The 25,129-nt window shown below is 34.9% G+C and overlaps 3 protein-coding genes across 3 annotated transcripts; all 3 read right to left on the bottom strand.

Annotated features, from left to right (window-relative positions):
- Positions 1-5,863: 5,863 nt before the first annotated feature.
- Positions 5,864-7,552, bottom strand: LOC147284551 (putative B3 domain-containing protein At5g66980). Its single transcript, XM_086245703.1, has 2 exons — positions 7,460-7,552; positions 5,864-6,466 (listed from the first exon to the last, which is right to left on the bottom strand). Exons 1-2 carry the CDS (start codon positions 7,535-7,537, stop codon positions 5,864-5,866), a joined length of 681 nt encoding a protein of 226 aa, XP_086101829.1. The 5' UTR covers positions 7,538-7,552.
- Positions 7,553-11,309: 3,757 nt separating this feature from the next.
- On the bottom strand, positions 11,310-13,695 carry LOC147284550 (B3 domain-containing transcription factor VRN1-like). The gene is made up of 8 exons (XM_086245702.1): positions 13,560-13,695; positions 13,109-13,460; positions 12,769-13,002; positions 12,498-12,589; positions 12,163-12,304; positions 11,899-12,050; positions 11,488-11,755; positions 11,310-11,395 (listed from the first exon to the last, which is right to left on the bottom strand). The coding sequence occupies exons 1-8, from the start codon at positions 13,671-13,673 to the stop codon at positions 11,310-11,312; spliced, it is 1,440 nt and encodes a 479-aa protein (XP_086101828.1). The 5' UTR covers positions 13,674-13,695.
- Positions 13,696-18,997: 5,302 nt separating this feature from the next.
- On the bottom strand, positions 18,998-24,077 carry LOC147284549 (uncharacterized). The gene is made up of 10 exons (XM_086245701.1): positions 23,973-24,077; positions 23,312-23,843; positions 23,093-23,199; positions 22,718-22,985; positions 22,383-22,604; positions 22,119-22,225; positions 21,755-21,841; positions 21,426-21,629; positions 20,999-21,219; positions 18,998-19,250 (listed from the first exon to the last, which is right to left on the bottom strand). Exons 1-10 carry the CDS (start codon positions 24,075-24,077, stop codon positions 18,998-19,000), a joined length of 2,106 nt encoding a protein of 701 aa, XP_086101827.1.
- Positions 24,078-25,129: the final 1,052 nt, after the last annotated feature.

Genomic DNA, 25,129 nt, shown 5'->3' with positions numbered 1-25,129 from the left:
CTTCTAAATTATTGCCTTTTACAAATGCCCTCCAACCGCGTACGAATCTACCACTTGAGAATTTGACAGGTCAAGTTATTATGCTATGTGGTGTTACGGTCACATATAATAATTTTTCTAAAAAACCGAAGGGTAGCATCAGTACTCTGCTTGATATATAAGATATTTCCTGACAAACTCGGATGAAAATTGCTGAACAGAAAAAGAGACAACATGAAAGGCATTATTAAAATTTTTGGAGAGAATATCTATGATTTTAATTTGCTCTGTAAAAGTATCTTTGCCTAATTCTTTTCACACATGTACATACCACGTCCAAATAGAATTAAGTTATAGCAGTAAGTTGTGATGGCCCAGCAGGGTTGTCTATAGAATGCTTACCACATAACATCGATGGATATAAGAGTAATGCATAGGAGCCGTGATAAAAGGGTTTTTAGATTTGAAAGCATTAGCTCTCTCAAGAGCAGTAGCTTCCCCAACTTGATAAATTATGGCTATCACGGTAAAAAAATGATGATAAATTACAGTAAAAAAATGACAGTGTTGAACGATGATAAATTACTATTCACCTAAATCCCAAACTTGGACAGACCCTTGGATAAATAGCCTTCTTCGTTGAATTACGACGTGGAGTCTGGTCTAGCAGTGATATATATACGGGCATATAAATTTTGGACAAGTGATGTTAGAGTAATATTCTCTTGTCAAACTGTGAATTTAATCCACACATTTGTTACAAGTTAATCTCAAGTGTTTAATACATAAGAGAACATTCATGTGAAGTTATATTATTTGTTGAAAAATTAACCAATTATAAACCCAGAATTGATCTTTGATTATGGGATTATCAGTTGATTATTAAATTTTTAATTAATTAGCCTTGAATTATGTAAATAGGAGTTGATTACGTAATGAGGCATAAATTATGCAGTTATACCTATTTCCTTTCCTAATGGAAAATGTTATGTCCACCAAACCGAATGATGCAGTATTGTCCTTTTCTAATTATAGTTTTGTTTTTAGGCTTATTCGCGTCAATGTCCCTTAAAAGTAACTTAGATTTTCAATTTGTCCCCTGGAACTTCATTCCTCCCACTTTGCTCCTCAAACTTTACAAAATACCATATTTCGTTAAGTTTGTTTATGACTTCATCAAAAAAGCCTACGTGACGCTTATGTGGAAGAGGCAATAAAATGTCACATCAGCTTATTTGACGGAGCTTGTAACATATTTGACGGAATATGATATTTTGTAAAGTTCGGAAGGTAAAGTAGGAGGAATGAAGTATTAAGGAGCAAATTGAAAATTGAAGTTATTCTCAGGAAGCATCGGCATAAAATAGGCCTTGTTTTTACTACTATAAATTTCTGCAAGGAAAAAAATAGAGTACAACCAAGAAAGTGTTTTTCATCATTATTACAAATTTAGATAAGTTAAAAGAGAGGTCCAAGTACCGACATAAATTCTAGGACGCACCAATTGCAAGTGACAATAAGTAAAACTTCCAATGGATTAAACATAAAAACCTTCTATAGATCACATAAAAAATGTAAAATAAAAAAACCTTTTATTGAAGATTTTTGGTGGTCGGATTCTATAGATGATAATTATTTATAGCCCTCACCCACTTCAGGTAAAAAAAGTTAAAATTGAAACGAAGAATTTCTATAAATCATCTTTTTAGACAGAACAATGGAAAAAAAGTGACTTAACATGCATTAGCCTTACCCTCTTATAAACAAAACAAAGGATTTGCCCTTGCAACTGCAACCCAACTACCAGATAATTTAATAGTTGATGATTGGCAAGCAAACAGTTTCACAGGCAGATTGATGCCTACATTCAAATGAATTGTTCAAGATAACCTTGAAATGCAAAATTAAAGAAATACCGTGTCACTGAACCTCAGGATATCAAAATTATAAGGAATACTAGACGTGGATGTCGTAATTTTGTTTCTAGAACAAAATGTTGTTTCTAGAACAAAATGTGCTTCCAAAAGAACCAATTGTAACATGATCAAAACAACAACAGAGAATAAAAACAATTCATGCCCAATTTCCAGAGCTTGTAGTATTTGTGTTTGGACTTCTTTAAATTTGCAGGCCTCCAATTTCCAATTCATGGTGCAAGTAGATTCAAGAACTTCATCAATCAGCTTCTCATTTATTTTTTTGACTTGAGTTGATCCTCTGCCGTGGATTGTCTTCCCCAAAACAAAAACAAAAAGAACAAAGCATGTGTGAGTTAAGCAGACGGCAGACAAAATGGAGCACAAATTCACAAGTTTACACATCACTTACCTTGTGACAAGGTGCAATTTGCAGCTTCTCTCTTGCGGAAAATGACAATGTCAGGCAACAATTTAGTCTTGTTAATCAAGTTAAAGACACAGACATCACCAACTTCTAAATTATTACCTTTCACAAATGCCCTCCAACCACTCACGAATCTGCCTGTTGTCCTTTGATTTGCATTTTGGTACTGGAATTTGACAGGCCAAGTTCTCCCATTCGAAACCCGAAGGGTAGCTTTCACTATTCTGCTTGATCAGATATTTCTTGATGAATTTGGATGACAAAGACTGAACAGAAAAGGAAAACATAAAAGACATTAATAAATTTTTTGGAGATGATTTAATTTCATCTCTAAAAGTATCTTTGCTTAATTATTTTCACACATATATACATGCACAAATAGAATAAAGTTATAGCAGAAGTTGTGATGGCCCAGTGGGGTTGTCTATAGAAAGGTTACCACATAAAATCCATGGATGTAAGAGGGCTGCATAGGAACCCTGAGACAAGGGTTCTGAGAATTGGAAGCATTAGCTCTCTCAAGAGCATTAACTTCCCCAGTACTTGCAGTCAATGGATGCATTGATGCTTCATATTCAGATGTTTCAGATTCAAATGCTTCAGATTCAGATGTTTCAGAATTATCAATAACAACTACTTCATTGTTTATGGGACTAGTGGCTTGACCAGTCCTCGTTCCATCAGCTGATGAGCCTTTCAAACCCTGATTATCTACATTCTTCCTTCCATGTCTGGTGGAGCTGCCAAAATGCTTTGATCTTGGGGACTTTCTGTTAATTTCATTGCCATATCCCTCTTCATCAAGAGGTCTGTCAGTACTAGGCAACCCAATTTTGGAATCCTCACTAAGTTGATCAATTTTAGGCTCATCAATATGCATAGATGTGTCAGATTCAGAAGCTTCAGAATCAGTAGCAACTACTTTTTTGATGGGATTAGTGGCTTGCCTAGTCCTACTTCCAGCAGCTGATGAGCCTCCCTGGTCATCTACATTGTGCTTTGCATGTCTGGTGGAGCTGCCAACATGCTTCGATCTTGGGCACTTTCTATGAATTCCATTGCCATGTCCCTCTTCATCAAAAGGTCTGTCACTTGGCCCAACGCCCATTACAGACCCCCTTTCGCACAAATTTGTTGCATATATCTGAACATCGAACTTTGAATTTCCAGCATAATGGAAAACTAGAAATTTACCAATCTTTAATCCATTGTCATGCACAAATTTCTTCCAACCCTTTCGGAAAAAGAACCTGTCATTAACCTTTTTCACGTTATAACTTTATTTATAAGCACTATGAAAAAAGAAAAAATCTTCACAAACAAATCAAGACCTTAACCATCAGTGAAAACTGACAATGAATTCATATCAGTGCAGGGGAACTTATAGCATAAATAATTCAAGACTTAACCAGTTTATAGATCTTTATTTGGGACCAAAGAGCTAGCTTAAGGTTCATTGCATAACCCAATAAGACTCCAAATTATGAAAAAATAAAAAAATACAGGTTGTCCATATAGACTCCAAAATACATAGCATGAACTCAGAGATCACCAAATGGGATAAGCAAAAGAAAATACAGAAAGAGTCACATAAATATTTAGGTGGTCCGTCCATACTCATACTCATAGATGAGCCAAACCCCATATTTCATTGCAGAAACTCAAAATAATATCAAGTATTAGAAGCATGAGTACGACACACAGATCAGTAAAGCATGAAACCGAGCGGGGATAAAACAAAGGGATAAACTTTTTTTCTTCATTTCTCTTTGTTTCCTTTCCATAATTAACAAGGATTTTTCATTTTTATGTGAAGCAGAGATCAGAGCGCATATGTATATAGGAGAGAGGGCCATTTACCAACTGGTCAGAGAAGTCATCTTCTACAAGAACTGTGAAAAATGATGGTCGTCTTCTTCTTGGTGCTCTGGGTCTTCTTGGCATCAAGATTTGATGACTTTCTTCTTCCTTGTACTTTCTTTTCTGTTCTTCTTCCCCTTCAGTCTTGTAAAAAAGGAGGAATATGTCTTACCCTAAATATACAGAGCCAGGGAACGTATTATGATGGATGGAGACATTGTGTAGCTAGTGGTGGGATTAGGTGTGAATTATTATCTCTCTGCAGGCTCTGCATGTATGGTTAACTTCTTTAGTAGCAGTAGTACTAGGGACATACTATATATAGATATGGTCCTGCAGTAGCAGTTTACTTCTTTAGAAATTATGTAGGAATGACCATTAATTCCACAGTGTTTCAGATCGAGTGCATGTGAAGGCAACAAAGTTGATAGTCGTCGCTGTCATTAACCATTCTAAACAGTGATAATTACTATTCATCTAAAATCCCAAACTTGGACAGATCCTTGGATAAAGAGCTAATGGTTGAATTATGACTTTGGGGTCTGGTCAAGTAGTGATATACAGTGGCATAAAAATTATGTACATGTGATGTTAGAGTAATATTCTCTTGCCAAATTTTGAATTTAACCCACACATTTGTTATTAGTTAACCTAAAGTGTTTGATAAGAGAACATTTTCATGTGATGTTATATTATTAACATTTATTACGAGTTAACCTAAAGTGTTTGGTAAGAGCACATTTTCATGTGATGCTATATTATTAACCAAAAAGGAAAGTATTTGCCTTTGCAACTGCAACCCAGCGACCTTAATAGTTGATAACTGGCAAACAACTTCACAGGCAGATTGATGCCTATATTCAAATGAATTGTTCAAGATGACATTCTAATGCAAAATTAAAGGAATACTATGCCACGAAACCTCAAGATATCAAAATTAATGGAATACTTTCTCACTGTTAGAGTTGGATGTAGTTTGTTTCTAGAACATAATGTTTTTCGAAAAGAAGCAATTATAGTGATCAAAACAACAACAGGGCACAAAAACATGCAGGCATCTTGGACTTCTTTAAATTTGCAGGCCTCCAGTTCCCAATTCATGGGGCAATTAGATTCAAGAACTTCATTAATCGGCTTCTCATTTATATTTCGACTTGAGTTGACCCTCTGCCTTGGATTGCCTTCCCCAAAAGAACAAAGCATGTGTTAGTTAAGTAGACGGCAGACGAAATGGAGCACAAATTCACAAGTTAACACATCACTTACCTTGTGACAAGGTGCAAATTTGCAGCTTCTCTCTTGCGGAAAATGACAACTTCAAGTAAAAACTTAGTCCTGTCAATCAAGGTAAAGACACACTCATCACCAACTTCTAAACTATTGCCTCTCACAAAATCTCTCCAACCACTTGTGAATCTGCCACTTGCATTTTGATATTGGAATTTGACTGGCCAAGTTCTCCCACCCGAAACCCGAAGGGTAGCACCTTTATTCTTCTTGATAAGATATTTGTTGACAAACTTGCTTGACAAAGACCGGACAGAAACATGAAAACATGAAAGGCATTAATACAAGTTTGGGAGAGAATATCTGTGATTCAATTTGCTCTTCAAAAGTATCTTAATTATTTTCACACATACAAGTACAAATAGAAGTTAGCAGAATGGCCCAGCAGAGGAGTCTAAAGAAAGCTTACCATATAACATCGGGTGACATACGAGCGATACATAGTAATCTTGATAAAAGGCTTTTCAAAAGCATTAGCTCTCTGAAGAGCAGTACCTTCCCCAGTACTTGTAGGCGATGGATGCATCGGTGTTTCAGGTTCAGTATCAGTTACTTCAATTTTTATGGGACTAGTGGCTTGAATAGTCCTAATACCATCAGCTGAGCCTTTTAAGCCCTGGTTATCTACATTCTGCTTTCCATGTCTGGTGAAGCTGCCAACATGCTTCGATTTTGGTCTCTTTCTGTGAATCACATTGCCATGTTCCTCTTCTTCAAGAGGTCTGTCATGCTTCGCATCAGCCATTACAAACTCTTTTCGGCAGCCATTTTTTTCATATATGTCAACATAGAATCCCAAATTTCCAGCATACTGAAAAACTAGGAATTGTTTAACCTTTAACCCATTGTCATTGACAAATTCCTCCCAACCGTTTCGGAAAAAGAACTTGTCATTAACCTTTTCCACATTAACACGCCTAGCTCCAGCTGGGCTCCGAAGATAGGGCTGCTGAGGTAACTTATCATGAATTTGCACCAAAAAAGATGGCGGGATTCTCTGTAACAAATGCAATTAGGGAGTTTAGGATGTAGAGGAAAAATGAATATTGTGAATCAATCCACAACATATAAATTATATTAAGACCAGAATATGTAGCAAACAACTTCTAGTTATAATTTTGTACTCACATGAAAAAGCAAAAGGCAAAAATCTACACAGTGGGACGGTAAATATGTGGTTTCGGGTACATATTTACCGCAAAGAGGCATAAACTTATACCCAAATAGTGAATGAATTTCATATTAAGAAAAGGGAATACCTGACATAATACCTGAACCAATTTATAGATCCCTGGAATTTACCTTAACCAGTTTACAGATTCTTGGGAGTTAATGCTGCCTTCATTGAGGAGGTGGGGTTTAATGGACTAAGGAGGACTAACTAAGACTCACTGCATAATCCAGGACTAACTAAGACTCACTGCATAATCCAATTAGACTCCAAAACACAAAACGTGAACTCAATTTGTCTCCTTGCACAAGTCAAAATAGGAGTTAATGGTTAAGTAAAAGCAACAGTCACATGAATACAGCAAGATTTAGGTGGTCCATATATCGGCCAAAACTCTATATCAGTGCAGAAAATCTCATATAGGAAAGTACAACACACATAGTAAAGCATGAAAGTTTAGTATTCTAAACTGATGCTTCAAAGTTCAAAGATCAGTTTTGAATCAGGGAAAATATGATCAAGGTCAGTATTCTAAACTACATATATCAGCGCAGAAAATAAGATCACATATTGCAAAGTACAACACACCCAGTAAAGCATGAAACTTTGTATTCTAAACTGTTGATTCAATGATCCAAGTTTGAATCAAGGAAACTACAAAACCCACTATGGCATAAGAAAGTACTTTTCTTTTGTTTTTTCCTTTCCCCTGTTTTCTTTCCAGTAAAAGGGTTTTTTTGTTTTCTTTTTTCTTTTTTCATGTGAACTATATCCAATAGAGTACATAGAAATATAGAATAGAATCGAAGGAGGACTTACCAACTGGCTAGAGAAGTTACCCACAAGAACCTTGAAAAAGGAGGGATTTTTTCTTACTGCCATTGATCTTCTTGCCATCACGATTTTCTGTTTCCTTTTCCTACTTTTTTTTTTTTTTTTCTTTTCTTCTTCCTCTGTTCTTTTACTTTAATGGTCTGATTGTTCTTCCTCGATCTTTTACTTTACAGTCACAGTGGGGATATTGTATCATAGTGGGGAACTGGGGATATTGTGTTGCTTCTTATCAGTCACATTTTACTGATTGAAAAGACACTTAATCAAAATATATATAGTTTAAAGTAAATTACTCTAAAATACATTTTTAGAGTCCTTATTAATAAACAAAAACATCTAAAAAATTGTTTGAATAATGTATATGTCTATTTTATACAAATAAAACCAACATTATATTGTGTTTCATGTTTTTGGCACCGAGTGCTTTGTGAAATTAAAAAAAAAAAATTGAGAAAATTGACATTCACACAGTGACAATTTATAGAGTGTTTTTACAATTTAAAGAGTGTTTTTACAATTTAAATAGCTACTGTCGCACAGTAACAGTAATTACCATTGTCAAATAATTATAATTTCATAACGTACAGTAATATTTTACTGAGCGCTCGATGGATTGTACAGAGTGCTCAGTGATAGTGCCTCCGCTCAATATAGTGGATCGGCCCGTCACTGTATTTTTGCAAATGGGCCGGCTGGGCGGTCAGAGTCATTTTCATTTTGAACTTAAAAAAAACCCTTAATTAAAGCCATTTTTTCCAACAAATCAGTTGAATATCATCATTATATATAGAATATAGATGGTGTTGAGATTGAATTAAAAGAATTGACGTTCCAAAAAAGTACAGAGATCTCCTCATATATTGATGCCTTTTCAATACAATTGCTCAAGTCGAGATTAGAATTGAAAATAACAATTGAGATATAGTAGATTGAGGCCTCCGCCTTTCTAAGGTGATCAAAACAACAAAAGGGGCAAATATACATGTAAAAAATTTACTTATCCCGGCCCATGTAATACTATATGGTTTTTTCATCCTCTCTCACTCGCTCTCTCTTCTCTTATTTTCTTTCTTTCTTTTTCTCTCATCTAATCATCTTTTGTCTCGATCTCTTTTTTCAGGAGGTCAAATCACTATAAGGAAATAGGTAAATATTTTTCAATAACATACAAGCAACTTAGTACCATCTAGTGATCACGAACAAGGTGCAATTTGGAGCTTGAGCACGACCAACTGACCAAGGAGGAAGAGTGCCAATCTAGAACGACAACTGGAGCCCGCATACATGTCTTGAGAAAAAACAGTCAGGTGAGGAGGTCACACACAAAAGTTCCTCCAACTAGACCACAAAATGCGAACTCATAACTTTCTGCTATGTTTACTTGAACGTGATACTTAGTACTGCAAATTAATATTTGAAAATTTTGGGCCAGGCTCCTAAAAACTCAGTACCGACCCTGGCTTTACTATTGGAGCTTGATCTCTTTTTCTTGTCACGAGGCCACGGTGCTAATGGAGAAAGTTCACAATCATTAGTTGCTTCCATGTTTGGCATTGTTTGTTTACCATGAAAATCCTCCAAGATTTCAACAGAATCATCATCATCATCATCTTGGATTTCTTTATCATGATCATGATCATCAGCATCATCAACATCATCATCATCATCTATAGTTATCGGATAATCAATCTCTGTGGCACTTTTATCAAATATACGAACATGAAATTTAGAATTTCCTTTATATCCAAAAACTAGCTAGTCTTTATAGTCTAGAGAGCAAAACTCCGAGAACTTTCAATCCTCGTATCCTCGCACGATCTTTTCAATTCTACTTTCCATTTCGGACCACTTGGAAGCTTCAAATATGCTGAGTTTGATAGACCTTCTCCATATTTCTTCACAAATTTCTTCGGAATCCTCTGTACAACAGTTGATAGGTGTTATATATTGTGTCAAGTAGTTGATCATATAAAAAAAAAAAAATTAAGTAAATTAGATACTAGTACCAAACCACTAATAAATTTGATGAGAAATTAAGACCCTATCTATTAAGTTAGTGTAAAGGACAAAATGACAAATGCATCTCCCGCACATGCAGTTGCATTTCCCGCAAAGGTATACGTAGATGCATCTCCCGCAGGTGCATATGCAGACAAATGCAGGGGTAGCTTGCAATTCAATATTTTGGGCTGAATGTCTTTTAGGCCAATAATATTAGTGATCCAACCCTTAAATCTAATGGACCCAAAAAAAAAATTATGATCTTTTGTGAAGAAATGATGTTGGGAATGCAATCCAATTCTACACACAAGTAGGATGCAAATCATGCAATAGAGATAAAAACATAGAACAAAGAAAGAACAATCAAATACACAAGACATATTTAGAGAGAGAGAGAGAGAGAGAGAGAGAGAGAGAGGTGCTTGCAAGTTTGGTGTCTCTTGAAGTGTCATCAAGAATAATCTTGACAAAATGGGGAGTGGTAGCAGGAAATGTTGGCCGGTCCTCAAGTTCCCTGCGATGAGAAGTCATCGATGGTTGAGTACTTAGAAGCTTTAAGGATGAGTTTGAAAGCTTTAATCGCCCCAGCAGTTTATGGGACAAAACTGCAGTTCCTGAATGTTTTATTTATGCACCGAGTATATATGTATTTTGATGGTGAAAGAGCAAAAAGTAGCGTAAATTTGAGAGTAATTAATTCAATGCAACTCAACCAACTCAATAAATTCAACTGTCATTATCGCTACTCACAATATTGGTTATTGCTACTCATAATAATGCTTAGAAATTAAATTATGATACATCTGTCAAATTATTAGATTAAATTATTTTTAATGGTCGATATTTAATATGATAGGAATACTAGCTATCGATCTTTTCCTTAATATATAAAAATCCAAAACAAAAATCTTTTACTTTCATTTGCTCGATCTCAAATTTTGATAAAAAAAAAAATGCTAACTATATCATCTTTTCAAATATTTTCATTATTCCTCTGCCATGTGGATTTTACTTACACATAAAAACTAAAACTTTAATGACCAACTACCTATTGGTCTAGTGATATTTTTCCTCCTAATATTTTAACCTTTAATAAAATTTGTTAGACCATTTTTTCATTAGTTTATAACACATATATATAGGCTGAAATCCCACTGAAAAAATAAAATTGAAATGATAATACCTAGGCCTAATTTGCACCTACATATATCACAAAATTTAGACCCTACACATACCAACAGTTAAGATTAAATGTACATTTTTTTTCGATTGACCTTGACTGTATGGGAGGCTCTTGGAGTTGATCAATCGTTCTACCGACCCTCAAAAGTCAAATCTTTGAAATACAAGTTATAGGAATACTCCCCAAGTGACCCCAACACTTATCACATGTCAACAAAGGGATAAAAAAAAAAGGACACGCTTGAGATCTTTGTTTTTCCCTTTTTACTCCTATGCTAAGCCAAGTAAAATTATGTTTAACCATAAAATAATTCTATAGATACTTTTATTTTTTATGAAAAGGCTATAATAGTTGAATCAGTACCTTAGATAACAAAGGATCCAAATAGATAGACGATTATCATCTTTTCATATCAAGTTAATCCATCATGGCAATATGGCATGTTGCCCACATGAGCCCAGACGAGCAAATGTTACCCCAAAAGTAGACTTTTCCAAATTGAGGAATGAGATAATTAATTAAACATAAACAACAAAAGATGACAATATATATGTGACGTTTGTGAGTTCTTCAAATTTGCAGGCCTCCACAGCCTTCTTTTGCAGGAGAACCATAAAGAGAAATAGAGAGGCCAGTTTCTCAATTCATGGATCAATCAGATTCAGATACTTCATCTATACGTACTCCGACTTCTCTTTTAATTTCTCGATTCAAATTGATCCTCCCTTGTGAGTTGCCTTCCCTCAACAACAACAAAAATGTGTAAGTTATGCATCTGGCAGACCAAATGGAGCACAAATAAAAAAATCAACAGATTACTTTTAATTACCTGGTGCCAAGGTGCAATTTGCAGCTTCTTTGGTGCGGAAAAAGACAACATTAAACTGAAGTCTAATTTTGTTAACCAACTCAAAGACACATATATCACCAACTTCCAAATTATTGTCTTGCCAAAATTCCCTCCAACCATAATGGAATTTAGCTCTTGCTTTATCATATTTCAATTCAACAGACCAAGTCCTCCCATTCGAAGTCCGAAGGATAACATTACCAGACTTATTAATGAGATGTGTCTTGACAAAGTTGGATGGGAACCACTGAAAAAAGAAAAAAAGGTAAAGTAAAAAAAGACAATGAGCAAAATTTTGAAGAGAGAATGTTTATGGTTGTTCTGCTCCGTAAAAAGAAGTATCTTTGCTGAAATCTTTTTTCACACTGACATGATCTATAGAAAGCTTACCGCATAAGCCTTACGGATATAGGAAGGCTGCATGACAAGCTTAAAAAAAGGGTTCTCTGATTTGAAAGCATTAGCTCTCTCAAGAGCTTTGGCTTTCCCTGCTTTAGGGTTTGGTGGAATGTCAACCTTTCTTGCAGGCGAATCATCTTCCCCTGTTAAGAACATATTAGGATATTACAGGAAAGGTGTCACTGCGTCTTAATTGTCCAGGGAAAAAAAAAACAGTAAGGTAAAACCATAACCAACTAAATATATATTCCATACCTTTTATTTCTAATTTAGACCGATGTGAATCTGTGTTTTTCATTGACTTCTCAACAATCAGTCCATAAGGCCGCGTGCCTCTGTCCGGAAGGGTTGAGCTTTGCTTCTTCTGTTTGGAAACACCAGCTGGTACATGTACATGCTGCAACAAAATAGATATTTGAGAAAATGTAGAGGCCGGTCAGTTTTTAATTCTTATTTAGGAATAAGAACCTATTCTACATTCTTTCTAACTTGAACAAAAACAGCCATAGAAGACAAACATAAGTAACTTGCAAAGAACATTTATGTTTGAAGCAAATTAAGTCGTATAAATATGTTGTCAATGACCCTACCACATTTGACAGCTTGTTGGCAGCTACAAGAAACTTCAAAGATGAAGCCCTTTGAGTAACCTTCCCACCAGTCTCTGACATTTTGCGCTTGCCTACAGTAAAACAGAAATGTATAATCTGAATGATTTCCTTAATCATGTACTTATTACCAATTTTGGGAATTTCTCATTCTCATGTACGTACTTATTCCAATTTCAACTTTAGTTGTGGACATCAAATATTAATCATGTATACTGAAACCACATTTTTTAGCATACTAATCCTTGCTTACCCAGATATGTGTGGCTACTAATACTATCTACTCTTGCTGTTTCAGTGACAGGTTTTTGGCCTCTCCGAGCCATCGGTAGTCCACTGCATTTTTTTGCAGGAGAAGAAGGATCACCAGCACAACTAGACATGTCAACTCCACAATTCATGGTACAATCAGTTTCAACTTTAACCGTCCGGCTTCCCTTTCTTTCAACTTGATCAATTGCTCCTCTGCTAGGGACTGTCTTCCCGCCTTTCACCAAAATAAAAAAGGAAAAGAACAAATCAACAAAAACTTCATAAAGTTGCAAGTTGAGGAACCACATTATGCAAGTTGATGTTGTTGTCTGCTTTATTACCTGTTCTGTTTTTCTTATGAGCCCGAGGACATGGTGATGGAGATTTCTGCCTAGTTTTTGCTTCATCATTGTCTTTACTCTCTTCATCATCAGCCACGGGATAGTCAATCTCCATGTTACTTCGATCAAATATACACACTTTAAATTCGGAACTCCCTTCGTATCCTAAAACCAACCGGTGACCATAGCCCAACGAGTAAAACTCAGAGAACTCTGGCCAACCCTTCTCAAACCAAACTTCACCATTTCGTTTCGTCACTTTTACTTCCCATTTGGAACCACTGGGAAGTTTAAGACATGCTGATTTGGAAAGATTTTTCCCATATTTTCTCATAAATGTTTTTGGGATCCTCTGCACAAACAGAACGTGCCAAGCTTAAATGAAAAGAACATTCTTAATGGCCAACACATGCATGCACAACAAGCTACAGAGATAGAGAGAGGAACTTACCAGTTTGCTATGTCTAGAAGTTTCCTCCCGAATGACCTTAAGAAAATGGGGTGTTACGGGTGTAGTAGAAGGAAACTTTCGCCGGTCATCGATTTTCTGGGGAAGAGAAGCCATCGTACGTTGAGTACTTGAAAAGCTTTAAGATGTTTATCAAAGCTCTACTTGTCACCAGTTTATGGAACAAAGCTGTAGTTTAAACAAAATGTTAGTAAGGCTAGGGAAAATGACGGTTTTGTGGGCTTAAAAACTTATGAGCTGATTGTTGGGATTGTTTTGTTGTGTTTTTCATAATTAAGGAAGGCTTAATGCATGATCCCTGGCACCAAAAAAAAAAAAAAAAGGCTTAATGATGGTTGGCCAATTTTATAAGAATATTTATATTCTCACCCTCCTGTCCTATTTTTTTTCACCCACCGTCTTTTTACACCCATCATTAGATTTAAAAAAAAATATTAAAAAACTCTTCATACCTCCTATTATTCTTATAATACTATTTGATATACAACTCGAACACTCACCTAAACACTTTTTCCACCCTCCTTAATTATCATCCCACCCACCCACACTTTTTTTTTTTTTTTTTTCATAAACTCTAATTCTACTATGTCACCAAAACTTAAAATCAGTGATACTATTTGATTGATGCCCATACATCTATTAAAATGTATAATTGTTCTATACCCTAAACCTTTTTTATTCATTTATAGTTTAATTAAGATCATGAATTCATTCTATTTTAATGTTTCTTTTAATTCAGAAATTGAATATTAATCTTAGGAAATTAATTTGACATTTAAGAATAAATTATAGGATGGGTATACGATTTTTTTTATTCTATTTGGAAAAAAAATGGGTGGGTGAAATGATAGTTAAGGGGGAAAGAGTGTGTAGTATGTGGGTGTTTAAGTTGATATATTAAATGGTATTATTGGAATAATAGAATGTGAGAATAGTGTTTTTATAATTTTTTTCCAATTAAATGGTTGGTGGGGGTAAAAATAAGGTGGGTGGAAATATAAACACTTTTTTATAAAATAACCTTTTTTAGAGAGGGACTTACTTTTATAGCCTTGCTAGAAAAACTCTTACATTTCATAGCTCTTTGGCCATTTTGGGACAAAAATACCCCTTAGTGTTTGAAAATAAAAGAGCTCAAGGTTGACAAAGTTGACAAAAAATGGTTACAGCATCATCTAAAATGGTTGTAACACTATCTAAAGTAGCTGCAACACCATTTAAAGTGGCTGCAGCCAGTTCATCTTGTTCATTTTTTACGAACAACTTAGATCTGAAAACTCATATATATTGTAACAAACAAAACGAAAACCATATATGCAACCCATCATTTTCATTGAAATTGATCTAACTTTCAAATAAAAATCCAAAAAATTAATGTTAATAATCAAGTTTCACTAACAAATCTAACTTTTATTATTTCGATGAGTGTAAATTAAAATTACTTAAAAGTTAAAACCACATCTAAATCAATTTAATACAAGCAAGTCCTAAAAAAAAATTAAAAAATGTGGCAGATCTGCAAGAACATGTATGCAACAACAATAAACTCACTACCACCTCATTAAAGAGCTCATCAAATTAAGAGAGCTCATCAAACACAAGAAAAGACTCACCTTGGCTCTCGCATCCACGACCTCGATCTAGTGTCGGCGAGGTCGCCGGTGATGGAGAGAAGGAGAAAGAGGAGGGAGCTAGGTTGCAATACCAGATCTAGTTGTAGGATTTTGAGAGAGAGAGAGAGAGAGAGAGAGAGAGAGAGAGAGATAGTGTTGCAATACTAGATCTAGTTGTAGGATTGAGAGATAGAGAGAGAGAGATGGGCTGGGCTTGGAGAGAAATAGATGGGTTGGGCTTGGAGAGAACATAATGACAAATTTTGGTCTTTCACATATATGAGCATTTATATCAAGGGTATTTTAGTCTTTTCAGGTGAAAAATAGATTACAAAGTAGAAATTTTGCTGCCTAGGCTAAATAGTAGGAGAAGCCCCAAAAGATTGGCTATTTTGTGTAATTACTCATGATGGTTTAGATGTTCATTGACAAATCTACCCATATATTTTTATATTGCTTTAATTTATTCTTTAATTGAAAGAATAGGTCAAATTATGATTTGATACCTTTAGTTTGGGCTAAGTTCCACTATGATATCTATAGTTTTAATTGTTTAAGTTTTAGTATTGTAATTTACTAATTGTTTCAATTGTGGTCCAATTGCTTAATTTTGTCAAATTTTTTAACCTAAAAAAATTTAATTTACTCCCTCAGGTGCCTTTCTCCTGTGCCCCTCACTTGTTCATTCTATTTAAAATATTGCACTTCTTGTGGTAAATTGGACTTTTCATGTTGAAAATTTTGACAAAATTAAGCAATTGAAACAATTAATAAACTATTGAGACAATTAAACTATAAGTATCTTAATAAAACTTGGCCCAAGTTATAAGTACAAAAACCATACTTTAGCGCAAATAATATATCATCCAACTGCCACATCGATCTTCACACAAAAGCTTTCTTTTATTTATATTTAATTAATTTAATTATATATGCGCTAGCAGATATGGTTAAACAATACATCTAATTTAAATAATAATTCTAATTAATATTGATTCTAAGATTGAGATCAATTTTGGTATTTAGATAAAAAGATGTAATTAAATAAATAAATAAAAACTTATTCAAGGAAGCTGAAAAGCAATTAAGGGTAAACTTAAAATTAATTCGATAAAATGGGATTAAAAGAATAAATAATACAAAGGAGCGCAGATTCTTGGAGTGTCAATAGTGCCTCCAAAAATACAAATAAATTACTCTTGTGTACATTACTTACCTTGTTTAATTTCTTCTTTCTTTTTAATTTCGTTTTTGTACCTCGAGCTATTTCCGTCTGATTTACTATGTCGATCAGTGTGGCTCTATTCACAGCGGCATTCCTAGCTAGCTCTCATTTCCCATGTGGTGGTTGTTGGTGGCGGCTTCCTGATGACGGCTATCTTGTTGTCTTAAGGCTAGGGTTTGGTGGCAACGACTTCTTGATGGCGGCTATCTTGTGTCGTATTTCTAGGATTTTAGCTTTTAGCTTGTTTGTTTTTGTGCTTAGACCTTAATTTATGCTATTTATTTTGTTGTCTTTGGATATTGGGCTCTCTCTTCTTGTATATGGCTTTATTCTATATATATTTACTACCTATTTTGCCTAATTTTGTTTATTCTATATTAAGCCATCCTGATAAAAAGAATGTTTGATATTAATGTTATGACAATACCGTAAGTATGTTTTATTTTTTTAATTCAAATCATTTGTCAAGTTTAAAGGGGTCAAACGAGTCAGATTGACACAAGCATGACACGAGCACAACACAAGTGGTTCGGGTTGGGCCAAAAATTTTAGCCCATCAAGCACAACACCAGCATCATACGGGCCAAGTACAATGCAAGCATGAGTAAGAAATGAGCCTAAATTCTGTTAACATTGTACTTTTCCTTTTTTAAAGAACTTTTCAATATCATTAAAATTGTTTGTTTCTTTTTTTTTTTTGCTAAAAAAGAGTCTGGAAATAAAGTGTCAAAAAATTTTAATCGGAGAAAAAGTGTAAAACAAGGCATAAACTGGGGGAGTAGTATATGTAATCAGTAATGATCACTCGCTCACCATAAAACGAGGAATTCCTCTAACCACTCAGCAATGAATTTCAATGATCAGAATCGTTCATATTTTAGGACATCATTCAAAGATCACCTTAACAAAAAATCAGCCAAATCGAAAATTGTTTAGCCAGTATATTACTGTCAACATCGATCATTTACCCTTTTATCTGACGGACTGTATTTGTCTGCACAGTTTGGATGACCAAACAATTATGGATTTAACTAATTTTTTATAGGGACGACTCTTAAGAAGAGACCTAAGAAATGGACGGTCCCGATCATTGAAGTCTCTGCTCTTTGATTGCTAGGTGGTTAGGTGAGCGTGAAATTCCACACTCTGTGGTGAGCGAGTGATCATTCCTGTATCTTGGATCAGCAGAACTGTTTGCCGGATCAAAAGCAGTGTGAGGGTATACGTCATAGATCAGAGCTCATAAGATGATCATTCGGAAAGTTTCTTTCATCGAATTCACCTCTCCCACGCCCAATATTTACATTAATGGACGAACACCGCCCAATCCTAGAACAAGAACAAATCTTTCAATTACAGTCGACCAGTCAATAAGAGAAGGAGGTGACTATTAGATAGAGATTGAAATTAAGTTTGTGTGAAGAGGTTCGTGGAAGAGATTATGTTTGTGAGGTTGGAGTCACCGAAGTGGACAATAGGCAAGAGAAGACCCATGAGTGGACCTGACAACGAGTGATCATTCTTGTATATATATAGATATATATTTATATATATATAAAAGAGTAAAATACATTTGTACAAATAAATATACAATTTTTGAAATGAAACTGTTGAGCAGTTTCATTTAGTTATATTGAAGCTGTTCAATAGTTTTTAAAGATGTCAAGCGCTCCGCTCATTAAAAATGAATACGACTTGTATTAAATATCTCTGTGCGGGTCTCTTGTCCATTTTTAAGGAGAAATTTGGAAAACTCATCAATTTTCATTAAAGACTTTTAAACTCTTTTTTTAATTTTTAGAAATTTGACTATCGAGTAGTGCTCGAGCTCCTATTGAGAAGTGCTCGAACCTCCCTCAAGTAGTGCTCGAGGAGGGTTCAAGCACTACTCGAGGGTCAAATTTCTAAAAATTTAAAAAAGATGTTAAAAGTCCTTATTTGACTTCAATTTAGGTTAGTTTTCCAAATTTCTTATTTTTAAACACTAAGGTTTTATAATTGTGTTGTTAGGGCTTAAAAGTTAAAAGGAACTAGGTTCAATCAATCCCACCTTGAGCACATTTTTTAAACAAATAAAGGGATAATCAGGCCACGCCGGTTTAATGCCAGACACGAGCATGGCACCACGAAGCTAGTCACGAACCCGAATGGACCCGAGTGAAGCCAAGCTGAGTGTTTGGATAATTGGATTTGTTTTATATGAAGATAATTCCTCCATTAAACAGAAAACAAAACTTCCTCATCGAAGGAGGAAGAGTGCCAATCTAAAACAAAAAAAAGTGGACCACAAAATGCATGTTTTGTGATTATTTGAGAATTTTAGGCCAGGCCCCAAAAAACTCTGTACCGGCCCTGGCTTTACTATTGGAGCTTAATTGTACGTTCTCTTTTTCTTGTGAGTCTGTGGTGCTAATATTGGAGAAATATCATCATCTTTGAGTTGTTTCCATCTCCGGCACTGTTTCAGATTTCTCTCCTGTTTTGGAGCATGGTGGACAAAGGTCTAATATCAACAGAAAAATAAAATGTGTAAGTTATGCATCTGGTAGACCAAATGGAGCACAAATTAAAAAATGAGCAGATTACTTAACTGGTGACAAGGTGCAATTTGCAGCTTCTTTGCTGCGGAAAAAGACAACATCAAATTGAAGTCTAATGTTGTTAATCAGCTCAAAGACACACACATCACCAACTTCCAAATTATTGTCTCGCGCAAATTCCGCCCAACCACAAAGGAATTTAGCTCTTCGTGCTTCATGTTTCAATTCAACAGACCAAGTCCTCCCATTCGAAATCCGAAGGATAGTGTTACCAGAATTATTCAAAAGATGTCTCCTGGTAAAATAGGTTGGCAACCACTGAAGAAAAAAGGGAAAAGGGAAAGCAGAGAGAAAGACAATGAACAAATTATCGAAGAGAGAATGTTATGATTCTGCTCAGTAAAAGGAAGTATCTTAATTTGCTTAATTCTTTTTCACATTGACATGATCTCCAGATAGAAGTCAGCAGAAGTTGTGATGGCCCAGCAGAGTGTCCATAGCTTACCATTAAAGAGTGATGGATATAAGAGGGCTGGATGGGAAATTGGGAACCCTGAAAAAAGGGTTTTCAGATTTGAAAGAATAAGCTCTCTCAAGTGCTATAGCTCTCTCTGGTGTTTCCTTTGGGAATCTTTGAGTGCTAGACAAGCCTCCGCCATCCTTTCTCATAGGCGAATCATCTTCCCCTGTTGAGATTATAATAGAATTTTATTGGAGATTTGCAGGAGAAGTGTTGCTGCATCTTAATTGTTTAGGCCGGCCAGAAACACAATAAGGTAAAAAAATAACAAACTAAATATATATTCCATACTTTTGACTTCTAATTTAGACCAATGTGAATCTTTGTTTTTCACTGGCTTCTCAAACATCATTCCATAAGGGTGCGACCTATCCATTATGAAGACCTAATGCAGCACAAATTCAAATATATAATAGCTGATTACTTACCTGGAGATAAGGGGCAATTTGCAGCTTCTTTAGTGCGGAAAAAGACAACTTTGAATAAAAGTTTATTGCTTATAACTCCTTATTGAATGACATTACTCATGATAGAAGAATGAGTAATTATATTGCTTATAACTCCTTATCGAATGACATTACTTATGATAGACATCTGATCAATAAAAAGTTTCATCAACATGTAAATGCAATTGAAAAGTCTTCACCAACTTTGGAGTAACTTTTGTAACTGATGCTAATTCATCCAAATACTCAATTGTTTGGAATATGGCCAAGGAAACTCAGACTGCTAAAAAATGTGTTGATTTATTAATTATTACCAATATAGACACTTAAGGAGAGAGTTGATATATGCAAAGCTTCTACAGGCTCAAGGAAAAAAGTTTGGGTTGGTTTGACGAGGAGATAATGCAACAAAAAGGGTAGACTTGGCAATACATGTAATAAAATATATAAATAATAATTTAAAAAATAACAAGAGTGCAAATAGAGAAAAATGGAATGTGAAAATCGTCTCCCTATTAAAAAATGACATTCTATAATAGATATATACTACACATGTGGATATTCCTCATAATTTGGCCACTCGTGATGCAATCTAATTCTTTATATGCTAATTGATGATTCTTCACAATGTTAATGAGAAACGAAGATGCTTCAAGTTAATTTATAAGCCACTTGTATTTTCCAACAATACAGTCGAATACTATCACTATAGAATATAGATGATGGTGAGATTGGATTAGAAATTGACTTAAAAAAAAAAAGTAGAGTGATCTCCTAGATTGATGCCTTTTCAGATGAACTGTTCAGGAAGACAATGAACTTCAAATAAACAATAGAGACCTGATCGAATGATGATGCCTTTCTAAATTCTAAGGTGCAAAACAACAAAAGAGGACAACTATATACAAGCAACTTGGTAGCATCTGAGTCTGGACTTCTTTAAATTTGCAGGCCTCCATTGTCTTTTTTCGCAGGAGAAACACCATGGGAGTTATGCATACATGCCATTACCGGGTGATCACAAAAAAGGGTACAATTTGAAGCTTCTACGTGGCCCAGAAAATGACGACATCAAACCGAGGCTTGATTGTGTCGTTGTTAATCAACACAAAGACACACACATCATGGACTTCCAAATGATTGTCTTGCAAGAATGCGCTCCAACCAGAAGTGAATCTAGGCCTTCTTATGTCATTTTGGCTTAATCTCACAGACCAAGTTCCTCCATCCGAAACCCCAAGGATAACCTCATCAACCTGCTTAGGAAGATGTTTCTTCAGAAAATCGCATGGCACAGGCTGAAACACAAAATAGAAAATTAGATTAATTGTCATCTTATGTATCAGATGACCAAAATCATCCAATTAATCCAATTTTAATGAAAATCAAATTTCATAAAAAAATTACAATCCAATCACTCCAAAAACAAAACAGATGACACCATAAAAAATTTTGGGGAGAAAATTTATGATTTTGTCAACAGGGTTGTCTATAGAAAGCTTACCAAATAAAGTCCATTGACATGCGAATGCATTATGGCTCTATAGAAAGAAGGGTGTTTAGATTTGAAAGCATTAGCTCTCTCAAGAGCTATGGCTTCCCCTGTTTTTGGGCATGGTGGAAAATCATATTTTCTTGCGGTCGAATCACCTTCCCCTGTTAAGGTTATAATAGGATATGACAGGAAAAGTGTCACCGCATCATAATTCTTCAGGCAAAAACACACCATAATAAGGTAAAAAATAACAAACGAAATATATATTCCATACTTTTTTTTTCTAATCTAGACCGAAGTGAATCTTTGTTCTTCATCAACTTCTCAAACATCATTACATGAGGCTGTGATCTATCCCTTTCCTGAAAGGTTGTGGTTTGTTTCTTCTGTTTAAGGAAACTGTTGGAAACACCAGCCGGTACATGCTGCAAAAAATAGATATATAGTTGAATAGTATGATAGTATCACAACAGATGATGGTGAGCATAAATGATATTGCGATAAATTTAGATCAAGAATTTGAGAAAATGTAGAGGTCAGTTTCCTAGATATATTCATGCCATTTCTATTACAATGTTCGTTAGAAAGTAGTATTTATGTATGACAAAAAAAAAAAAAAAAACCATAGAAAAACACAAGTAACTTGGAAGCAGTTTTTATGTTTGAAGCACAGTTGTATAAATATGTTGTCAATGACCCTACCACATTTGAGTGATTGTGCTTGTTGGCAGCTTCAAGAACCCTACGAGCCCTCAAGGATGAAGACCTTTGAGTAACCTTCCCACCAGTCTTTGACATTTGGTACTTCCCTACAGTAAAACAAACAAAACATAATCTGATTGATTTCCTTAAACCTTAATTATGGGAATTTCTCGTTCTCATGTACTTAGTACCAATTGCAACTTTCGTTGTGGACATCATTGATCATGTATACTGAATTCACATTTTAACACATTCCTCACTTACCTAGAGATGTGTGGCTGCTACATTCTCTTGCTCTTTCGGTGAGGCCTCTTTGAGCCTTCGACAGGCCTAGTCCACTGCCTTTTTTGGAAGGAGAAGGATCATCATCAGAGCTAGACATGTCAAATTCACAATTTAAGGTAGAATCAGATTCAACTTTATTTGTATGTCTTCTCTTTCTTTCGACATGATCAATTGTTCCTCTGCCACGGGTTGTTGTCCCGCCTTGCACCAAAATAAAAAAAGGAAAAGATTAAATAAACAAAATATGTGTGATTATGTAACTTATGCAGACCTAATAGAGCACAAATTCACATATTTAACAGCTGACCACTTACCAGGAGACAAGGGGCAATTTGCAGCATCTTTAGTACGGAAAAAGACAACTTGGAATAAAAGTTCAATGTCGTTAATCAAGCTAAAGACACATGCATCACCAAATTTCAAACCATTGTCCACTACAAATTTCAACCAACCAGACAGAAATCGCGCTGTTGAATTTTCATATTTGAACTTAACAGGCCAAGTTTTTCCATCCAAATTTCGAAGGGTGGCGAAAGCAGACTGCTGAATAAGATGTGTCTTGGCAAAATCCGTGCTCAAAGTCTAAAAAACAAAAAGGGAAAGCAGGAAAGACAATAAGAAATTTTATGAAGAAAAACTATTTATAATGCTCTGCAGAAATCCAAGAGGATTTGTCTATGAAAGCTTACCAAAATATTTTGACTGACATAAGTGAGATACATGTGAACTACGCAAGAAGGGTTTTCAGATTGAGATTTGTAAGCATTGGCTCTCTGAAGAGCTATAGCATGTTCTCCTGTTAAAGATTACAATAGGATATGACAAGTTAAAACAGAATGGCAGAAAACACAGTAAGGTTAAACAACGAAAAACAAAAAATAGCAACCAAAATGTTTAATATCCCTTACTTGTCATTCCAGATTTGTACCCATGCCAAGTTTTTTGTTTTTTACAGTTGCTCTCTGCTTTATTAATTGTTCTGTTTCTCTTCTGAGGCCGAGGACATGGTGATGGAGATTTCAGCCTTGTTTTTGGGCAAGGTGGAAAACCCTCCAAGATTTCAAGGGAATCATGATCATCTTCAGCTTCTTCAGTGTCATCTTCAGTTTCTTCACCATCATCATCTTCAGATTCTTCATCATCATCATCATCATCATCATCATCATCATCTTCAGTTTCTTCCACGGGATAGTCAATTTCTGTGTTACTTCCATCAAATATACAAACTTGGGACATAGACTTCCCTTCATATCGAAAAACCAGCCGGTGACCATAGTCTAGAGAGTTAAACTCAGAGAACACTGCCCAACCCTTCTTAAACCAAACCTTACCATCGCGTCTTGTCACTCCTACTTTCCATTCCAAACCACTTGGAAGCTTAAGATTTACATATTTTGAAAGATGTTTTCCATATTTTCTCCCAAATTTATTTGGAACCTTCTACACAAACAGAAGGTATGGAAGCTTAAATTAAAAAAAACATTTTACATAGGTAACATAGCCAACACATATTGCATGCATGACAAGCTAGAGAGAGAGAGAGAGAGAGAGAGAGAGAGAGGTGCTTACAAGTTTGATATCTCTAGAAGTATTCATCTGAATGATCTTAAGAAAATGGGGAGTGGTAGCAGAAACTGTTGGCCAGGGATGGATTTTCCGGAGAAGAGAAGACATGGTTTTTGAAGTGTTCAAAAGCTTTACTTGGTCACCAGTTTATGGAACAAAGCTGTGGTTTCAGAGCCTTTAAGTTTGGATTTTGCTTAAACAAGAAGTTGAGCAAACGTTAGTCAAGGCTAGAAAATGACGGTTATGTGCGTTTAGAAACTCGTGAGCTGACCTATGCCAATTTAACCATTGGATTCTCCCCTTGAAAATACGGATGGTGTAGATTAAATTAGTAAGAGTCACACTCACAATTAAAATCTAGGCATGACACTTTTGATATTATATTTTCATGAAATTTTTATTTGATTCTATTTTTTTTAATTTTGATAATTTTAATTCTATAATTTCAATACAATAGTAATTAAATTTAAATTATTAATCTCATTTAAATTAATTATAAAATATTTGACGTGCATTACATGTGCCCAAGTCTTTTTCTTTTTTTTCCTGAGCATGTATTTTAGACATTTTATTCCACTTGAATGTCTATATAAATTCATACTCGCCTTTATACGCAATCAAAATAAAAAAATTTAATATTAAACTGAATATATTAAATGATGAGTAAAGATTTAAATAGACATTTAAATGAACTAAAACATTTAAATTGTCACTAATTAATGTTCAAAGCACGGGCTTCTATTAATATTATTTGAATTTAATTATTATCAATTTATCATATAAAAAGTACAAAATTAAAATCATCAAAAATAAAAATACAGGACTAAAATAAAATTTTCGTAAAAATATAAGGGCAAAAAGTATTATTTGACCTAAAATCTATTGTCTATTGTCGGTAAGTATTTGTCCAAAGCTCAACAGTCAAGGACGAAATGTAACCATTGGATTCTCGCCTTGAAAATACAGATGGTGTAGATTAAATCAGAAAGAGTCACATTCACAATTAAAAATCTACGCTCTGTTATCTATTTATAGTAAGTACTTGTCCAAAGCTCAACAGTCAAGGACGAAATGTAGTGATTGCTCTCAAGTGTCAAGTGTCAACTCAATGGTCTACTTTAATTGGTACTCATGACGCAATGCTGGGTTTTAATCTGTTT

Source organism: Dryas octopetala, chromosome 5 (assembly GCF_963921425.1).
Source record: "Dryas octopetala chromosome 5, drDryOcto1.1, whole genome shotgun sequence".
Classification (NCBI taxonomy): domain Eukaryota; kingdom Viridiplantae; phylum Streptophyta; class Magnoliopsida; order Rosales; family Rosaceae; genus Dryas; species Dryas octopetala.
Note: the sequence above shows the minus strand (reverse complement) of the source record. Positions and strands in the feature narration are given on the sequence as shown.

Excerpts from the sequence above, each read along its gene's own strand:
- LOC147284551 (XM_086245703.1), bottom strand. The coding sequence starts at position 7,537 with ATGGCAAGAAGATCAATGGCAGTAAGAAAAAATCCCTCCTTTTTCAAG. Across the intron at positions 6,467-7,459 it reads GTAACTTCTCTAGCCAGTTG|AGAATCCCGCCATCTTTTTT; the intron begins GTAAGTCCTCCT and ends CATTTGTTACAG.
- LOC147284550 (XM_086245702.1), bottom strand. The coding sequence starts at position 13,673 with ATGGCTTCTCTTCCCCAGAAAATCGATGACCGGCGAAAGTTTCCTTCT. Across the intron at positions 12,051-12,162 it reads GTCTAAATTAGAAATAAAAG|GGGAAGATGATTCGCCTGCA; the intron begins GTATGGAATATA and ends TGTTCTTAACAG. Across the intron at positions 11,756-11,898 it reads ATATCCGTAAGGCTTATGCG|TGGTTCCCATCCAACTTTGT; the intron begins GTAAGCTTTCTA and ends TTCTTTTTTCAG.
- LOC147284549 (XM_086245701.1), bottom strand. The coding sequence starts at position 24,077 with ATGTCTTCTCTTCTCCGGAAAATCCATCCCTGGCCAACAGTTTCTGCT. Across the intron at positions 23,844-23,972 it reads CTTCTAGAGATATCAAACTT|AAGGTTCCAAATAAATTTGG; the intron begins GTAAGCACCTCT and ends CTGTTTGTGTAG. Across the intron at positions 22,226-22,382 it reads TAGCAGCCACACATCTCTAG|GGAAGTACCAAATGTCAAAG; the intron begins GTAAGTGAGGAA and ends GTTTTACTGTAG.